Source organism: Miniopterus natalensis, chromosome 3, assembly GCF_054644295.1.
Source record: "Miniopterus natalensis isolate mMinNat1 chromosome 3, mMinNat1.hap1, whole genome shotgun sequence".
NCBI lineage: Eukaryota > Metazoa > Chordata > Mammalia > Chiroptera > Miniopteridae > Miniopterus > Miniopterus natalensis.
Genome location: NC_142083.1, coordinates 9019313 through 9038663, shown reverse-complemented (window position 1 = coordinate 9038663; position 19351 = coordinate 9019313). Strand labels below are relative to the sequence as shown.

The following is a 19351-nucleotide window of genomic DNA, read 5'->3' as shown; positions in this document are numbered from 1 at the left end:
ATTGCTCCAATAGCATCTTTATCTCACTTTATCCAATAGGTATACTCTCTAAAAAGTTTCTTTATATATCACACTTCAAATATATTAACATTGCTAATTGAAAGTACAAATTTATGTATCATGGAAGCCACTTAAATAATTTCCTGTGGATTTTTAAACCTTTTAAAAAATACGTTTTTATTGATTTTAGGTAGAGGAAGGGAGAAGAATAGAGATAGAAACATCGATGAGAGAGAAACATTGATTGGTGGCCTCCTCTATGGCCCCTACTGGGGATTGAGAACTCAACCCGGGCATGTGCCCTAACGAGGAATTGAATTGGAGACCTTTTGATTCATGGGTCCACGTTCAACCACTGAGCAACACCGACTGGGCAGATTTTAAAACTTTTAATAAATATTCTAATGACAAGAAATACATTGTATACATAATTCAGATATAATTATGCTTTTATTTCTGAAGCATAACAATGTAATTTTCTCTCATCAGCTAGTTAACTAGGAGAAGTTCTGCATTTGATTAGCATTTTTAAAACACTTCCTTACATAACATTTGTTAATTTAATGGGATCTGGGCTGAAGATATTTTTATTGACCCTTGAAATTTGCTGGACTTGCATAGTTTTCTAATAGCAAGTGAATGAGAGTGTATGAATAATGTTAAGTGGAGGAACAAAGAGAAGACCACATAAAAGTATGAATCAATACTTTACTACCAGTTTGTGAAGTAAATGAAGACAAATTATAATTTTTCCAACTTTCTTTTTCTTACATAAGTAAGTATTCATATGAGTGTAGTCAGTAGCATTAATTATTATTTTTAATTTGACAGACTGACTTTTACTTCAGATATGTCAGTTTTCTAGATGGTCAGTGAAATAATAGAAATTATCATGATTATCAGGCCCAGAATATTTGTTGTATAATTTTTAGAAACATTGAACTCGTTTGCCATCTTCAAGCTAAGTATTTGTATCAGCACAAAAATAGAAAATAATACTGGTCTGGAAAATTATACTCATACTTCAGTTCAAACCTGGATCATCTCCCAGCAAGCTATCAGACCATGGTGGAACAAATCTTTAGGGTTTCTCTCTTTTCGTATTTTGTAAATAAGTGGCTTGGATTACTTAATTTCCTAATATTTTTCCTAGCATCACTATATTGTCATTATTTCTATCACAATATAAGAAAATGTAAAACTAGCTCAGCTGTTCATTCCTGCCTGTTGAATTGTTTTTCTAGGGTCAAGACCACCATTAATCCTACCATCTCAGCCTCTACCTTGTTCATCACCTCGAGATGTTCCACCGGATATCTTGCTAGATTCTCCAGAAAGAAAACAAAAGAAGCAAAAGAAAATGAAATTAGGCAAGGACGAAAAAGACCAGAATGAGAAAGCTGCAATGTATGATATCATTAGTTCTCCATCCAAGGACTCTACTAAACTTACATTAAGACTTTCTCGTGTAAGGTCTTCAGACATGGACCAGCAAGAGGATATGCTTTCTGGTATGGAAAATAGCACTGTTTCAGAAAATGATATTCCTTTTAATGTGCAGTACCCAGGACAGACTTCCAAAACACCCATTACTCCACAGGATGTAAACCGCCCACTAAATGCTGCTCAGTGTTTGTCGCAGCAAGAACAAACAGCATTCCTTCCAGCAAATCAAGTGCCTGTTTTACAACAGAACACTTCAGTTGCTACCAAACAGCCCCAGACTTCTGTGGTACAGAATCAGCAACAGGTATCACAACAGGGACCTATATATGATGAAGTGGAATTGGATGCATGGGCTGAAATTGAGCGAATAGAGAGAGAATCAGCTATTGAAAGGGAGCGCTTTTCAAAAGAAGTTCAAGACAAAGGTAAAATAAACTCATTACTACCACTTCTTACTCTGGGCAAATATATTATTATGATGTCAAAAAAGGTTTTTTTTAACTAAGTTACTCTTTTTTTTACCTCATTATATGTTCTAATTCTTTGTGTCTCTCTTCAATAATATTTTTTTTTACTAATGCTCATACTTCAAATTAACTTCTTTTTTTAAGTTTTTACTCCAATCTAAGTGTTGAGGGTAGTGAGAATGGCACCAGGTATTAGCCTAGTGGGGTCAGACCAGACCTGGTTTCAGCAACCTTGGTACTTGAAAGGTCTATGTGGTGGTATGTGGGCAGGCTAAAAGCCATCTCATATGGTGGATGAAGAAAAATTGAATTTATTTAAGGAAAGGGGATATCCAAACAGAAGGGCTACGTAGCACTGAGTCAAAGGGTATTGGATCCATGATGGCAGCAAAAATATACTTAGGACAGTAAAACAAGGAAGAGCATAGAAGAGGCAACAGGAGAGCCTCACTGAGAAGTCAGAGAGAGAAGGGGGCCCTGGAGACAGATTCAGGGGGTAAGCCCGGGACAAGCTGCCACTGCCCATTGCTCCCGTGGTTGCAAGTCTCAAGAGATCCATCCCCCTTGGAGGGAAAAAGGGGGATGGAGATGGCGCTGGCGTGCTCCTCTAGTGGGGAGTGCACCTCAAATTCTTTCATTTTTTTAATCTGAAACAACTGAGATTTGGTAATTCTGTATCACAGGTCCATCACCTATTATGTACCAAGTGATTTTATCTGTGCTTGTCTACTGAAGCGAACATTAGCATTTCTGTATCACGTGCATTTTTCACAAGTTTAGGTTAATAAAGTTTTGCATCCTCACTTTTTTTTTTTTTTTTTTGCGAAAACAAGGTTAACTGCTATAGAATTATTTTGTATCAGTCATTTAAGAAAAGTTTGTATGTATGCTTATTACACAATTAAATTTTTTTAACTTGGCTTTTACTCCTACCATCTCTTAATTATGTGACTTTTTTAATTAAAAAATTATGAAAAGAATTTTAAGTTAATATTAAATAGCAAACCTTCAGGATCAAAGATTGTTTGCTTGTGATCACAGTTAAGTGTTACTTTTTGTCTGACTAGTGTATTAGGATGGAGTTTCAAGACATGTGTTCTATGAGTTTATGCCCTTTTTTTTTTTTTTTTTTTTTTTACTGCTTTATAAATAATTATAATCAAATGAAAGTAGTTCCCTATTAAGTTCTTGGTTATTTTTTTAAGAGAGACTGATGAATCAGTGATAGAAATTAGTAATATAATTTATGAATTTGCTGTCTTTACAGATGCATATACATACTTGACTATCCAAACCAAAATATACTTTGATTTAATTTACCGTTATTCTAGATTGATATACAGTTATCATAATTTCTTGTAATTATAAAATAAAACAATGTTGAGGAGAACTCATTTTTATATATAATTTTGTTCATATGTGACAGGATCATTTCTAGATTATTGTGTTCCTGTGCTAAGAAACATACTGAAGATTTGTATTATATTTCCTATCATGATGGCTTTTTAAAATGTTATTGAAAAAATAGACTATTTACTAATCATTATAACATTTGCTAGATATACAAATCACAGATAGGTGGAAATAAAGAGAGGGAGCTTGGGAGCTGGGTTGTTTTTTAACTAGTAAATCATTGACGTTAAGGATGAAATAAAGTGTTTGCTTGTTCTTTCTCTTTGCTTAGTAATGTGGGGTTCAGGGAATAAATATACTATGTGGGTTCCAAAATATATCTCCTCTAACCCCTTATAAAAGTATATGCACATCAAATGAAGAGAGCAATATTATTCAGCTTGTCTAGATAATATTCACATACTACAAATTCCTGAATCCTATGACAGTTTTGCAAGAAACATAAAATTGTAATTTCTTGACCAAGAATTATTAGTTGCCTTGAGAGCTGATTTTTTTTTGCACAACATTTTATTTAATCTGTATTTTGGAAAATTGAGTATAATTTTTCAAATGATTTTTTAAATTGTTTGTAGGAACAAAAACAGAGGAAGTGGTGAACTGTTTTTTTGTTGTTGTTTTTTAACTTTCCTGAACTTTTATTGTATCATATTTGTTGAAACCAGAGTTTTTACCTGTAAAACTTGAATGAAAATAGGGATGGTAAATAGGGCTAATTGACTTAGCAAACTTACTTTAGACCACTAACTCGTCTTTGGGAGAATAACAAAATCAATAAACAGCATACAGTTCCTTCAGAAACTTTTGTAATGTATATTTTACTTTTAATTAATCACCTTTCTCTGTGATCTGTGATGGTGTGGCTGTAGTAAATATAATTGAAAAGTTAATTGAGCAGAGTTGACTTAGAATTTTGAGCTCTGTAAGTTGACTTACAGTAACCTGGTACTATAGGATTAAAGGGAAAAATGTTTATTAGAGCTATCTGATTTTCAGTTTGCTTTAGATGAATTTAATATGTATATTTTCCCAAATTGGTTATGCTGATTTTACTGACCTCATATTAGTGCTGACATTTCTGACTTGTTTTCTAAAAGCCATGTTCCCATTATTTCTTGGCTTTATTTGAAAACCTTTGGAATTTAGGTACCTACATTCCTAACACCTTTGATTTGAACCACGTCATTTTGTATTCTGTTTCTGCATTGTGTGATGGGATAGTGTTTTATATATAAGCAGTTATCTTGAGATTGTGGAAAGATTAAATGTTTACTATGTTGCTCCACAATTGCAGGTGAGGTCATAAATAAAAGCAAAGTTTTTTGAAGTGGTAGTTTTTAGTCAGCCCGAGAGCTGAAACACTTCTTGAAATGAATTTATCGCTAGTAACCACTACATTTTAGGACTAAATTGTAAAATTGATATTTACTGCATTCTAATGTTTGACATTGAGAACTTTTTTATAACTATTGTATTGGTGGTGGTAAGGCGCAAACAAGACTAGTTTATCTGGTCTACTGAGAGCTCTAGTCTAGGGTCCAAGCTTGTTTCCTGTTATATTCATTTGTTACGAGTAGCATTACCTTCAATAGACCAGAAATATAAAAATCTGTATTTTGTAATATTAGAAATATGGTTTGATAATTGTGAAATTTGAGAAAAGGGATAGAGTATTCTCAAGAAATATTTCACCCAGGCTATGGTAGAACCTAATGTACCACACATGTCTTCTGTTCCACATGTAGGAGACACTTTTCTGACTGCTGGATATTTATTTCCCTTTATCCTGTTCTCCCTTCTTTGGACAGTTTTATATACATTGATAGGTTAACTCTCTGTAACTTAATATTTTATAGTATTCCTAAAGGACCTTTTTCTTAGTCTTTTGCTTTTATTTTAACATCTGTAATTACATAAATTAATTTTTAAAAACTATCTTTGCTTCTGGAATAACCTACCATAGACATTAATATCTCCTTCGTGTGCTGAAAATTCCTGCTTTCTTTTGTCAAAGAGGGGTTTCTTTGTTTATCTTTACCTAATTTCATCTTTTCCCAAGGTCCACTTTCCATGTTAGCAAGTATAAGGAATGGCTTAGTTACACTAATGTTTTTTATAATGTTACAATATTCTTGCACTGTAACCCTCATGAAAAGTAAGTTATTACCTACTGTCATTTGGAATAAGAGACTGGGATTTTGAACAGGAATTAGACAATTAAACACTGTTCATTGTACTGTGGTTTAGGGATGGGATGTTTTCATTTTTCATAATGGGCTACTGTGTGTACAGTTGTGATTTCTACTTTGTTTTCAGTTATCACTTGTAGTAGATTTAAGCAAGTGGTGGTGTACTTTGTTTCTTATAAGAACAATCAAGTTCAGATTTTCTCTAAGGGCTGGATCTTATTTTCAAAACATTAGCATCTAGATGAGAAGTGTTGGTTTTGAAATTATCTTTTTGTAAGCATTTTCTTCAGGAATATATGCATTCTGATGGGTAGTCTTATGGTTTCCATTACTAAACAGTGCTTAAAGATAATCAGTGTCCCAAATATTAAAAATGACTTTTCATCACTAGATGAAGGTTATGATGTAATGAAGACTGATGATAAAAGTGGATAGACAAAAGTGACCTAAGCAGATTCAGAGCCACTTTACAGGAATAAGTTCATGTTGGAACTGAATTAGATCAAGTGAATCAGAACCTGCATGCTCTTAACATATCCAGGAATCCTTGCAGCAGTAATGGAATTTTTCCCAGTTTTATAGAAGAGGTGAAGTGCTTTTCAGTAGTTGAAAAATTAAAACTTCCTATTTAGCAATATTGTATGCATAGCACAGCAGATTATAAGATCTTTCCCAGTCTTTACACATTACTCTTGTGCAAATGCTTTCATAAGTTTTTATTATAAATAATTATAACATCTCTAGTTTAAGATAACTAAACCAAACACGATAATTTCTTAGACATTAAACTATTTGCTAAATAGGTTAATGATCTATAAATGCTCAAGTATTTTGATATTCTTTAAAATTTAGCCTTCAAGATATTTTAATGTTTTTCTGAAAGACAGATTGCTCATATTAATAAAAGGATGAGCTATAGATTTCTTAAGAGAAATCTTCAGATGCCTGAGATCTGTCATTATAGTTTTAAGTGTGCTTAGGTTACCATTTTAATAACTTTCACAAAGCATATTTTTTGAAAAATATCAAAGTCTTAGATCATACTATTTAAATTTCTAGATTCTTGTCATAAACATTTAAGGATTAAGTATAATGTGATAAAGTATCCTATTTTTGAGGTAATAATTATTTGGTGTGCCCTGTGGCAAAATATAAAGATTATTTTGTGTTGCAGAACATTTAAAAATAAAATTCCGTAAACATAAGTTTATTATTCTGAGTGCTTTTTTTTTAGGTATTGATGCAAAAAGCTTCATGTAAGTTTTTACCAGGTTAGTTTTAACTAGGGAAAACAGTCTAATGATAATATGCTTTATTATTATTTTTATTATTACATCATCATGTAGTTGTTTTGCAAATGGAGTACATGTGAAGGTAGATTTGACTTCTGAATAACTGAAGAAGCAGAATGACTTAGTTCTACAAAATCACTAACAGATATTTGAAGTAAATTTTAGTGATATTTGATTAGACTTAAAGCTGGGTGAACTGCTACTTCTTACCTTGAAAACAAAATGATGGGACTTTGGTATATAAAAGCAGCATTGCCATTAAATTTTTTTTTTTAAACTTAATTCCCTAATAGCAGGGGCTGTTTTTTAGTGGTCAGTTTGACTTTTATCCTTGTCATACTGTTTTGCTCAAATGATATATCACATTAATGAATATATAAGAGAATCTAGAGGTTCTCCTGTAAAAATGATTTTAAAAGACTCTAAAAACATAGCCAGGCAATTCAGCAAGTAAATATTAAAGCAGGGAAACCTCAAGGTGCTATAATGTAACTATTCCCAAGAACTAATTAGAGATTTAATTTATAGAAAATGACCTAACAGCCTCTTAAGTCAGGTGGAATCATGCATAGAAACACATAGCTGTTAAAAGTTCCTTGACATTTTATTGTGGTGATGGATTTGTGTTTGTGTGTATTTTTTTTCTTTACATTTCAGAATACTGTAAATAATTTCTTACTGAAGCCAAGATATAGACCCCTATAAATTTACATTGAAGAGCCCAGGCATTTTTCCTCAGTGGAAGTTGCTTATGGCAGGGTTTATCTAAAAGTCCTTATATGCTTTCATTTTTACACTTACAATGTTACCTTATTTTAAATATATTTCTGTGTGTTAGCTTTTAAATTCCATTTGTGCTATTGACACCTTCAAGAATTTGAATCCTGGATCAAAGGTTAATAACAAACTATTAAATTTTTTTCTTACTCTCCTCATTTATGTTTTTTTCAGTGGCATGGTTTCTACTTTATTTTGGGTTTTATTCTTTTCCATACTTTTCTTACATATTGTAAAGTTTACATTTTCTTTTTAATATGTTGGCAGACTTACGTCTGTGGTTTTTTGGCTAATGGTTAAAATGATCATAAATGAGAATACATGATATATAACTGGTTGCCTTATTGATACATAAAGAATCTGGTTTATCTTTAACATGTACAAACAAAAATATGTGTTTGTATTTAATGTATTATAAGTTCCATTTATTTTATATTCTTAGGCTTATTTATATACTCAACAAGTGTGCTGTTAAATTTTTTTTGCTATAGTCACTAATATTTATTGAAGTACAGCAAGCATGAATATTCCTTCAAAACTTGATTTAAAAATATGATGTCACTTGTGCTTATTTTATATATGCATATTGACATTTGCATTCATCACACTTTTAAAAACATTATGACTTTTAAAAATAGTCAAACTCCATATGGTTTTTTAATAAGATAAGAATATATGTCTATTACTGATACTGAATATTTATCTTTAAATTTCAGATAAGCCTTTGAAAAAAAGAAAACAAGATTCTTACCCACAGGAGGCTGGGGGTGCTACAGGAGGTAATAGACCAGCTTCTCAGGAGACGGGTTCTACGGGAAATGGGTCAAGGCCAGCATTAATGGTTAGCATTGATCTTCATCAGGCAGGAAGAGTGGACTCTCAGGCTTCTGTAACTCAGGATTCAGACTCCATAAAAAAGCCTGAAGAAATCAAACAGTGTAACGATGCACCTATTTCTGTTCTTCAGGAAGATATTATTGGAAATCTTAAATCTACGCCAGAAAACCATCCTGAAACTCCTAAAAAAAAGTCTGATCCTGAGCTTTCAAAGAGTGAATTAAAACAAAATGAAAGTAGATTGGCAGAATCTAAACCAAATGAAAACAGATTGGTGGAGACAAAATCAAGTGAAAATAAGTTAGAAACTAAAATTGAGACACAAACAGAAGAACCTAAACAGAATGAGAGCAGAACTATGGAATCCAAACAAAATGAGAGCACCACAGCTGAGCCTAAACAGAATGAAAATAGACTGTCTGACACAAAACCAAATGACAACAAACAAAATAATGGCAGATCAGAAACAACAAAGTCAAGACCTGAAACCCCAAAGCAAAAGGGTGAAAGCCGACCTGAAACTCCAAAACAAAAGAGTGATGGGCATCCTGAAACCCCAAAACAAAAGGGCGATGGGCGGCCTGAAACTCCAAAGCAGAGAGGTGAGGGCCGACCTGAAACTCCAAAGCAAAAAAGTGAAGGTCGGCCTGACACACCAAAACATAGGCATGAAAATAGAAGGGATTCTGGAAAGCCATCAACAGAGAAAAAGCCTGAAATGTCTAAACATAAACAGGATATTAAATCTGATTCACCTCGGTTAAAATCAGAAAGAGCTGAAGCCTTAAAGCAAAGACCCGATGGACGATCTATTTCTGAGTCACTAAGACGTGACCATGATAATAAACAAAAATCAGATGACAGGAGTGAATCAGACCGACATCGGGGGGATCAGTCTAGGATTCGAAGACCAGAAACATTGAGATCCTCTAGTAGAAATGAACATGGCATTAAATCTGATGGTTCAAAACCTGATAAACTAGAAAGAAAACACAGACATGAATCAGGGGACTCGAGGGAAAGACCGTCTTCTGGGGAGCAAAAATCAAGGCCTGACAGTCCTCGTGTTAAACAAGGAGATTCTAATAAATCAAGACCCGATAAGCCTGGTTTCAAATCACCAAATAGTAAAGATGACAAAAGGACAGAGGGTAACAAAAGTAAAGTAGACAGTAATAAAGCACACCCTGATAATAAGGCAGAATTTCCAAGTTACTTGTTGGGGGGCAGGTCTGGTGCATTGAAAAATTTTGTCATTCCAAAAATCAAGAGGGATAAAGATGGCAATATTACTCAGGAGACAAAGAAAATGGAAATGAAAGGAGAACAGAAAGACAAAGTAGAAAAAATGGGATTAGTTGAAGATCTAAATAAAGGAGCTAAGCCTGTAGTTGTCCTGCAAAAACTGTCTTTGGATGATGTTCAGAAACTTATTAAAGATAGAGAGGATAAATCACGAAGTTCCCTTAAACCTATCAAGAATAAACCATCAAAGTCAAATAAAGGTAAGAGTAATGATACTGATGTCATTTGTGTTCTAACCAGTTTTCCTTTTAAGTTTTAGGGTTACTAAGGATTAAAAAAAAGGAAATTTACAAAAATGGAAACACTGCTACACGAAAATGTAACATTTATATAAAATAATAATGAATTGGTTTTTCAGTAATATAGATAAAAAGTTCTTGATGAAAATTCTTTATCTCCCAGTTTTATTTGAATTACCCACCATAGTCATAATTTTTACTATTTGGTGCACAGAGATAAGTTCTGCTCTTTAGTTATTTTAGGTTTTTTGTGGGGTTTTTTTTTAAAATATGTCTTTATTGACTTCAGAGAGAGGAATGGAGAGGGAGAGAGAGAGAAACATCAATGATGAGAGTCATTGATCGGCTGCCTCCTACATGCCCACTACTGGGGATCAAGCAGGCAACCCAGGCATGTGCCCCGACCCGGAATTGAACCTCGATCTCCTGGATCATAGGTCAATACTCAACCACTTAGCCATACCAACTGGGCTGTTTTAGGTATTTTCGAAAGTTGCTTTTCAATCAAGTGAGTGATTAGAATGGATGTATTTAACAATTTTCTAAAAAGTTATTTTGACTGTAGAGATTTCATTCTATATTGAGGTAATAAATTGAAATAAAAATTAAAATAAATTAAAATTTCTAACATCTCAGTTGAGCTATATGGTTTACAAAAATCATTGTTATAAATGTTTAAAGAATATACAGTGTCTCAATACTATTTTCTTACAGACCTACCTCTGACTTAATTATTGATTAATAGTTTGAATTTATATAGTTTAGATAGCTATATAAAAGGTTCTTTTTGTGGGGGAGGTGGTCAGTTACAGATGTTTTATTTTTAAAATATATAGTTTTGTTCTTTTCTATGGAAAATTAATAGGGAATGATATTTACCTCAATTTGGGTTAAATCATTCGTTTGTGAGATGTTTTTGTTTTTTGCCTGGTTGATGAGTTAAATTCTCCAGTTACTTGAGTAGGTTGTATTGTTTCCAGGGGAAAAAATGGGGATCTCAAGTGCTGAAAATATAGTGGCAGTTTGTGCAGAAAGTAGAATTTTGTGTTCCTTTGTATACTACTTTAGATAGATGACAGATAGATGATAGATGATAGATGGATGGATGGATGGATGGATGGATGGATGGATGGATGGATGGATGGATGGATGGATAGATAGATAGATAGATAGATAGATAGATAGATAGATAGATAGATAGATAGATAGATAGATAGATGATAGATATAGATGATAGATAGATAGATAGATAGATAGATAGATAGATAGATAGATAGATAGATAGATAGATAGATAGATAGATAGATGATAGATATAGATGATAGATAGATAGATAGATAGATAGATAGATAGATAGATAGATAGATAGATAGATAGATAGATAGATAGATAGATAGATGATAGATAGATAGAAGATGGATGGATGGATGGATGGATGGATGGATGGATGGATGGATGGATGGATGGATGGATGATGCTGTGTGGCAAGACCTAGTATTTAGCCCATGCAGTATCAGTAGTTAGTTCTTAAGGCAATAAAGGGGAAAGTTTATTTGATTTTTAAGTTCTAATTCTGTGAACGAAGTTCATTAAGTAAAAACTTAGATTTATACTTACAAACAAACGTATGAAACTCTAGAATTATGCTATCCAATATGGTAGTCAGTAGCTTCATTAGGCTATTTAAATTGAAATTAGTGTAAACTAAATAAAATTAAAAATTCACATCCTTAATAGCTACATGTGGTAAGAGGCTACCTTATTAATGCAAATAGAGAACATTTACATCATCACAGAAAGTTGTGTAGCGCTGCAGTGTATTAGGAGATATAGAAGGTGTAATGGTTATTTTTGTAAAAAGCTGTTGTGCCGCATCTACCTAAAAAATCTTATTGAAAACATACTGTTACTTACTACTAAGAACTTTTTATTCAGAAAAGGGACTTGTCATGACTAATCTATTTTTAGCCTTACTTGAGTCTTCATTAAATATTTACTTTTCACTGTTAATTTGTTTTTTTTGTTGTTTCAAAAGTGAAAAAGATTGCCTTTGAATTACTAATAATAGTAGTTCAGTGGAACTTTCAGATTTTTTTTTTTTAATCCTCAACTGAGAATATATTCTGATGATTTTTAGAGAGGGGGAGAGAGAGAGAGAAAGAGAAACATTGATGGGTTGCCTCCCATGTAGCCCCGACCAGGGATCGAACCCACAACCTGGATATGTGCCCTGAGACACTTCAGTGCATGGGATGATGCTCCAACCAGCTGAGCCACACCATCCAGGGCAAAACTTTCAGATTTTAAATTATGACAATCAGACCTACAAAAATAATTAACATTTCAGCTTTAATTAATGAATAGTTTTTATTATCTAACCTGAGTGCATCTTTTCAGAATTACTTGTTTATATGTAAAAGAGGTTGTTAGAATGTAGTGGCTAGCTCTGAAATTGTTTTCTTTTAGATAAATATTGTCTTTAAAAATTCTGGCTGAAAGTTTGGGAGTCGCATATGTATATATAGTAAAGAATATAATTATGCAATTTTGGAAAGGTCAGATGGAAAGATGGAAAGTGGTACCCTCTTGTCCCCTTGATCTGGACCATCTTTTTCTCCGCTGCCCTCTGTCAGCTTATGCTAGTCTTGCTTTCTAAGCTCTGTTTTAACAAACAATCTTTACAACTGAACATCAACAAATGAATATAGCTCTTAATTAGTAACTGCTATATTATTTCCTATGGTTTTTCAAAGTAATTTCATTGCCTGTGAATGTGAACTTTTTAGTACTAATCCTTGTTTCTCCTAAATGTACTTTTAACACAAATATATATACTAGATATGTTCTTTTAGTGAATAAGCATGATATCTAGGTGTATCTGCCTGTGAGAGTAGAGTATGTGTGTGCATGTGCATGTATGTGTATATACATGCATATAGTAATATATCTGCAATTATAAGTGGACCTTTTTATTAAAAATATTATTTCAATGCTTAGATTCATTTAAGATCCCATATAGATGTTTTTTGTGCATTATTTATACCTTAAAATTTTTATCTCTTATTTTTTAGTAATGTATTAATTTTTGTTTTATTTTAGATCTCTGCTCTAAGTTAGCAATGTCAGTGTTACATAGTGTGGATTTTTAAAAATTACACGTACAGTTATAGATTACTGACCCTTTGTAATACATTTTACTTGGGATTTACTTTGGAGAGTCATAGAAAATCACCTGTTACGACATATTGGTGTTTTTCTAAGTAAAGAAAGTAGGCTGAATATTGCTGGCATACTTTTGTGGGTAATTTTTAGGGCCAATGTTCTTGGCAGTTTTTTTGGTTTTTTTTTTAGAAGAGCCATAAATTTCATCCATTAAGTATTGAACCTGATGTGCATAAAATATTCATTCTTTAGAGTAACTTGAAATTCGTTGAATATGCTTTAAGCTGGTAAATTTTGAATGGGAGCAGTATAGATTTATGACTCCTGGTGTATTAGACTACTTATTTTTGTCTTTCCGGTGAACATTAAATGTAAAGTGACATTGTTACAATTGTTTTTATTTCTGTGGGGATATGTGTATATCTCTAGTACCTAGCATAATATATAGTATATAATAAGACCATATTAAATGCCTACTTAATGAATAGAGACTGTATTGCCACCATGTTCAGAAAAGGCTTTTATGTGTAAATTAAAATTGTGTTTTCATCCTTTGTGTTTCCATCAGTAGACCCTAGCTCAAGAGCTACTTATTTTTCAACTTCCTATTCCCTAAATTTTGTAATGACTCTTTCGCCCTGTCAACTACCTAGTTTTTATTAAGATTCAAAGGATACCTACTCATATTCATGTCTGTCTGATTTATCCTTTACCTTTATTTTGCTCTATAACTGTTACAAATTTGACTCAGTATCAGTTCTAATCTCTTGATTCTGTCATCTTCCCAGCCTTTTACCCATCACCTTTGTTTCTTCCTTGCCAATTGGAGGAGTGAAGGTGTGGAACTAACATAACCTTTGTAAAATCCTTTAACATTTAAAAAATACCTGTCCATTAAAACATGTTAAATGCAAAAAAAATCTTTATTGTTAAAATATTTTTACTAAGAATATTATCTGAATATACCCTAATGTACAGTATGTCTCCAAATTAAATAATAAAGTTATGAGATCTTTAAGACATTCATGATCATCAACTAACATGCCTTAAATGTATTAACAGCTTAGTATCAGTAATTACACATTAACAATTTGATTTTGATTTTTTACATTCCTGAGTGCCTCAAAATAGCTTAATATCCAAGGAAATCATTTTTTTCTTCCTTCCAACTAGTATATAATTTATCACTTGCATTTACTACTTTCAAGAAATACCCCATACCACCTGTTATTTGATATCATGGCCTTTAAACTATAGCGCTTTGATTAGCTATTGATTGCAGTCATTATTAGGGACACTTATTTCACCTCAGTTATTACTGTGGCAGTTAGTATCAAATGTTGATCACTAAAATACATTAGCTAGTTGCCTTTTTTAATAGCACTGAACAGTCTAGTTGGATTATGTTTTGGACTCTAGCCTTCTGTAAATTCGAGAAAAAGTACTGTTTTTGAGAGTGAATTTTTGGCAGAGTTTATGAATTCCTAAGTTGAAGAATTTTTGGTAAAGTATATATGATTGTAATATTCAAAATCTTTAATAATGCTATAATGAAAATTTATTTTGGTTCATTTGATTAATTTTATAAAATGCTTTTCTGAAAAACTCAAGTTTTTAGTTTTGTAAAGACTTTATTGGCAGTGCTATCTTTAGGAAATGTTTGGAGAATATTTTATTATAGAAGTTGGCTTAATATATACCTAGCTGTTGTTGAATGTGATTTTAGAGTAATATTTTGAAAATGTTTATCCATGATTTCCATTCATAAAATTTTTGGTCCAAAATTTGCTTAGTAGATAATTGATATTAATATTAACTTAAAGAGATTCATTAGGTAGAAATGTTTTCATAAAAATTAAATGTATTCAGGTTTGCTAGTGGTTTCACTCTCCTTTCCATTCCCTATCTTAAGCCAGCCTGAGGACATAGCTTCTATAAGGTTTTCCTATTTGTAAAAATAGACAAATGATTGAGGGCTGAGAAGATGGCAGATAATTCTGAGAGAATGTGCTCCTATTTATGAAGAAATAGTCATGACTCTAACATACTGAACTCCCTTTTCTAAAAGGAAGTTATGAAAATCCTACCCTACAAGACCCTGATACATATATTAAGATAGTAAATACCTATTTGATTTTATAGTATAGTATAACATCATAGTATACTATTAAATAGTATATTCCTGCTGTAACAATAAGTTAATATTATATAGTATAATGTATCATGGTATATATAATATATGGTATAATATATCATGGTATAGTATAATATCAAATAGGTATTCATTATTTTAATATCTGTATTAACCTCTTGTGGAGGAAGATTTCAATAACTTCTAGAATAAGAGAATTTACTATGTTAGAGTAATAGTATGTAATACACAATATACAGTGTATATAACATAATAGTATATAATATACTGTGATACAGTATGCAATTGACCTTTGAACAAAGTGTGGGTTAGGAGCACTCACCTCCCATACAGTCTAAAATTTGCATATAACTATAGTCTACCCTCCACATATATGGATTCCCAGACACAGAGTTGATCCTGGAATAACAGGAGTTTGAACTGTGTGGGTCAATTGAATTGCGCTGGTCAATTGAAAAAAATTTGTGTATAAGTGGACCCACACAGTTCAAACCTGTTGTTTGGGGGTCAGCTGTAATATAGATCCCTTCCCCCACCCACAAAATTTAGCATTTTCTGACTTCTTTTTTACTAACTTTTGAAAATTCTTCATTAAGCCCAATATAAATTGTAGTACAAAGAGCACTGGAATCAGAGCCATGGGTAAGTCATAACCTTTCAAAGCCTTGGTTCATTCACTTTTAAAATGGAGAAACCACTTGAGTGTTTCTCTTCAGAACGTATAAATCTTTTGCCTTTTAAAATGGAGAAACCGATTTTCTTCCTGCTTTATATGGTTGTGAGAACCAAAATAAATTATAGTAAGAGCTAAAATCTTTCCAGTTCTTTTAATATAAAGAAATACAGTCATCCAATTTTAATCAAATTTATCTAATAAAGTAATTTTTGAAAATAAGTCTTATGTATATTTACTTCATATTTAGTGTATACTTGAAGCTACTGCTGCCACCATTTATTTTCAGTTTTATTGAGATAAAATTAACATATAACATTTATTAAAGTGTACAAAATAATGATTTAATATATGTATTGCAAAGTGATTACCACAATAAGTTTAGTTAATATTCAATAGCTATATTTTTTCCTGTGACAATAATTTTTAAGATTTGTTCTCTTACCAGCTTTAAAAGATGCATTACAGTATTGTTAACAGTAGTGACCATGTTGCATGTTACATCTCCAGAACTTAACTTATTTTATAACTGGAAGTTAATACCTTTTGACTACCCATTTCACCTACCACCCACCCCTCACTTCTGCCAGAGATCAGTCTGTTTTCTGTTTCTATGAATTCAATTTTTTTACATTCTACATGTGAGATCACATAGCATTTGTCTTTCTTTGTCTGACTTACTTCTCTTAGCATAATGCCTTCAAAGTCCATTCATGTTGTCACAAATAGCAGGATTACTTCTTTTTTTATGACTGAATATTCCATTGTATATATATATCATTGTGTATATATATATAATTACTCATTCATTCATCAATGGACTAAACAATTTTGGTTATTTCCACATCTTGGCTATTGTAAATAATGCTACAATGACCATAGGAGTGCAGATATCTAATGATTTTTTTTTTCCTTCAGATATATACTCAGAAGTGGAATTACTTGATCATATGGTAGTTTTATTTGTTTTTTTGAGGAACATTTATACCATATTCTGTAGTGGCTGCACCACTTTACATTCCCACAAACAGTGCAGTAGGGTTCCTTTTTTTCCTACATCCTTGCCAACATTTGTTATTTATTGTCTCTTTTTAATAATGGCCATTATAACAGTGTGCAGTGATATCTCGTGGTTTCAATTTGCATTTCCCTTAATGTTGAGCATCTTCTTGTATACTTGTTGGCCATCCATATGTCTTCTTTGGAAAAATGTCTATTCAGATCCTCTGCCCATTTTTTAATTGGATTTTTGGGTTGTTTATTTTTTAATACTGAGTTGTATGAATTCCTTATATATTTTAGATATTAACCTCTTATCTGATTTATGATTTGTAGTATTTTCTCCCTTTTGGTAGGTTGCCTTTTATTTTGTTCATGGTTTTCTTTGCTCTGCAGAACCTTTTTAGTTCGAAGTCACCACTTGTTTATTTTTGCTTTCGTTGTCTTTGCTTTTGGTGTCAAATCCAAAAAAACATTGCCAAGACCATTGTCAAGTAGCTTACTGCCTATGTTTTCTTTTAGGAGTTTTATGGTTTCAGGTCTTACATTCAAGTGTTTAATTTACTTTGGGTTGATTTTTGTGTGTCCTTGATTCTATTTTTTTTTTTTTTTTTTTGGTTTCTACATGATCTTAACATGTTAAATGTTAACAGTATTTTAAGCTATATATTTCTTCCTAAAATTTGATGATTAATACTTAATAATGACATTAACACTTTTCAAAAATGGTTAAATTCATAATATTGTTCTCCCATTTCTTTCACAAAGACATATCAAATAGTTCTTTGAAGATTTTCTAATGACTCCCCCTTTCAACCCATCTAAAATTATTGCTAAGGAAACATTTCTAAAGCGCATTCTGATTCTGTCACTCCTCAAAAAGACTATATGTGAGCCTCACCTACTTTTACAGGCTTACCTATTTTTCTCCCTATTAAATATCTTGTTCCTTCTAGAGCAGACTACTCAAAATACTCCAAAGTTTTTCCACCTGGCTACCAGCTGCTATTTCTTGGCTCCTGTCCTGCATCCCCCACTCCTCTCACCTCATTCCACTTCGTCTCTGTTGAAAACCCACTAATCCCTCACACATAATATTGACCTTTTTCTTGTTTTCCTAAAATGTATCTTGTATTTTTTTAGGAAAATTCATCTCTTAAGTTAGTATAACATTTACATTTATTTCTTTCAACTCCTGTTACAAATACATAGATGCAACATGCTTTACCTGTTTTCTTTACATATACTATTTCTTTATCAATGTAGTTCATAATTATCCTTAATGTCATGTGCTCTCCTACTGTATTCCCCTATTTTTGGATATTTTGGTATTACAAGAGGTAAAACTGATCTAAACATCTTTTTTCATAGCTTTTTTTGTTTTGTTCTATAAATGTCCTTTGGATAAATTTCCATGAATGGTATAAATGGGTTAAAGGATTTGAACACCGTCTGCTGTGTGTTATATTTTCTATACTGTTAGCAAAATCTAGGTATACTCATTTCAGCAAATTACAAGTAGACCTATAGAACTCAGAAGCAAAGCCTGGATCATTTCATATCCTCTCAATCAGTCTTATGCATAGCCGTTAACTTCTAAAGGTATTGCAGTGTAAAGCATCATGGAAAAACTTGAGCTTTTTAACAATGATCATGGATGAAGAAGTTGTCTTGGTTTTAAAAAAGAGGTGGTTATGGGGCTTTTTAGAAAGATTTACATCAGAAATCAATAAAAGTAATTTTTGAGTAATCGAAGGTTTTACTGTCACAGGGTTTCAAAAACATAACATTGGCAACTTTCATATAAGAATTATAGGCATAGATAATTAAGCTCTCTGTACAAGGTAGTCAATATTCTGTCAACTTATAATGAGTAAAATCAATTTGATTAGTTTTGAGTATGTTACTCAAATTATTTATCTTTCATTAAGTTTAAAGCTTAAAATACATTAGGCCTAATCTACACATAATTTATTGGGATAGATTAATTTAGAAGAACTTTTTAAATCTGAATTGACTCTGCTATTTTGAGAGAGGTGACAGCCATAAAACTTAAAGACTCCAAATTTTTTTATTGTAACCTAAGATAAAATGCATGTCATACCTAATAACACACATACAAACATAATAATACTTACCCTTACTACAGATAAAACACTGATATTTTCACTTTTAATTTAAACACAACCTCTGGTCAAGACCCACAAAACCGATTTTATAAGTTGCTTAGGGCTCACAACCCACAACCTGAAAATTGCTGACTAAAATTCAGAAGGAAACTTGCCAGTTCTTAGGTTGTAACAGTATATAGTGATTATATAAAGGTTTTTTGCATTAGTTTCAAGAGTATTTCTCAAAGTGCATCAGAAAGAGAATAGCTGTAGATTGATTTGACCTTGA

The 19351-nt window shown here is 32.1% G+C and overlaps 1 protein-coding gene across 2 annotated transcripts in view; it reads left to right on the top strand.

Moving 5' to 3' along the window:
• Positions 1-19351, top strand: part of NIPBL (NIPBL cohesin loading factor) — a 170948-nt gene that overhangs the window by 85088 nt on the left and 66509 nt on the right. For both annotated transcript variants that reach the window (XM_016224049.2, XM_087815303.1), the window contains exons 9-10: positions 1245-1871; positions 8301-9926. In XM_016224049.2, coding sequence (XP_016079535.1) covers positions 1245-1871; positions 8301-9926 — 2253 coding nt within the window. The remainder of the gene's footprint in view (positions 1-1244; positions 1872-8300; positions 9927-19351) is intronic.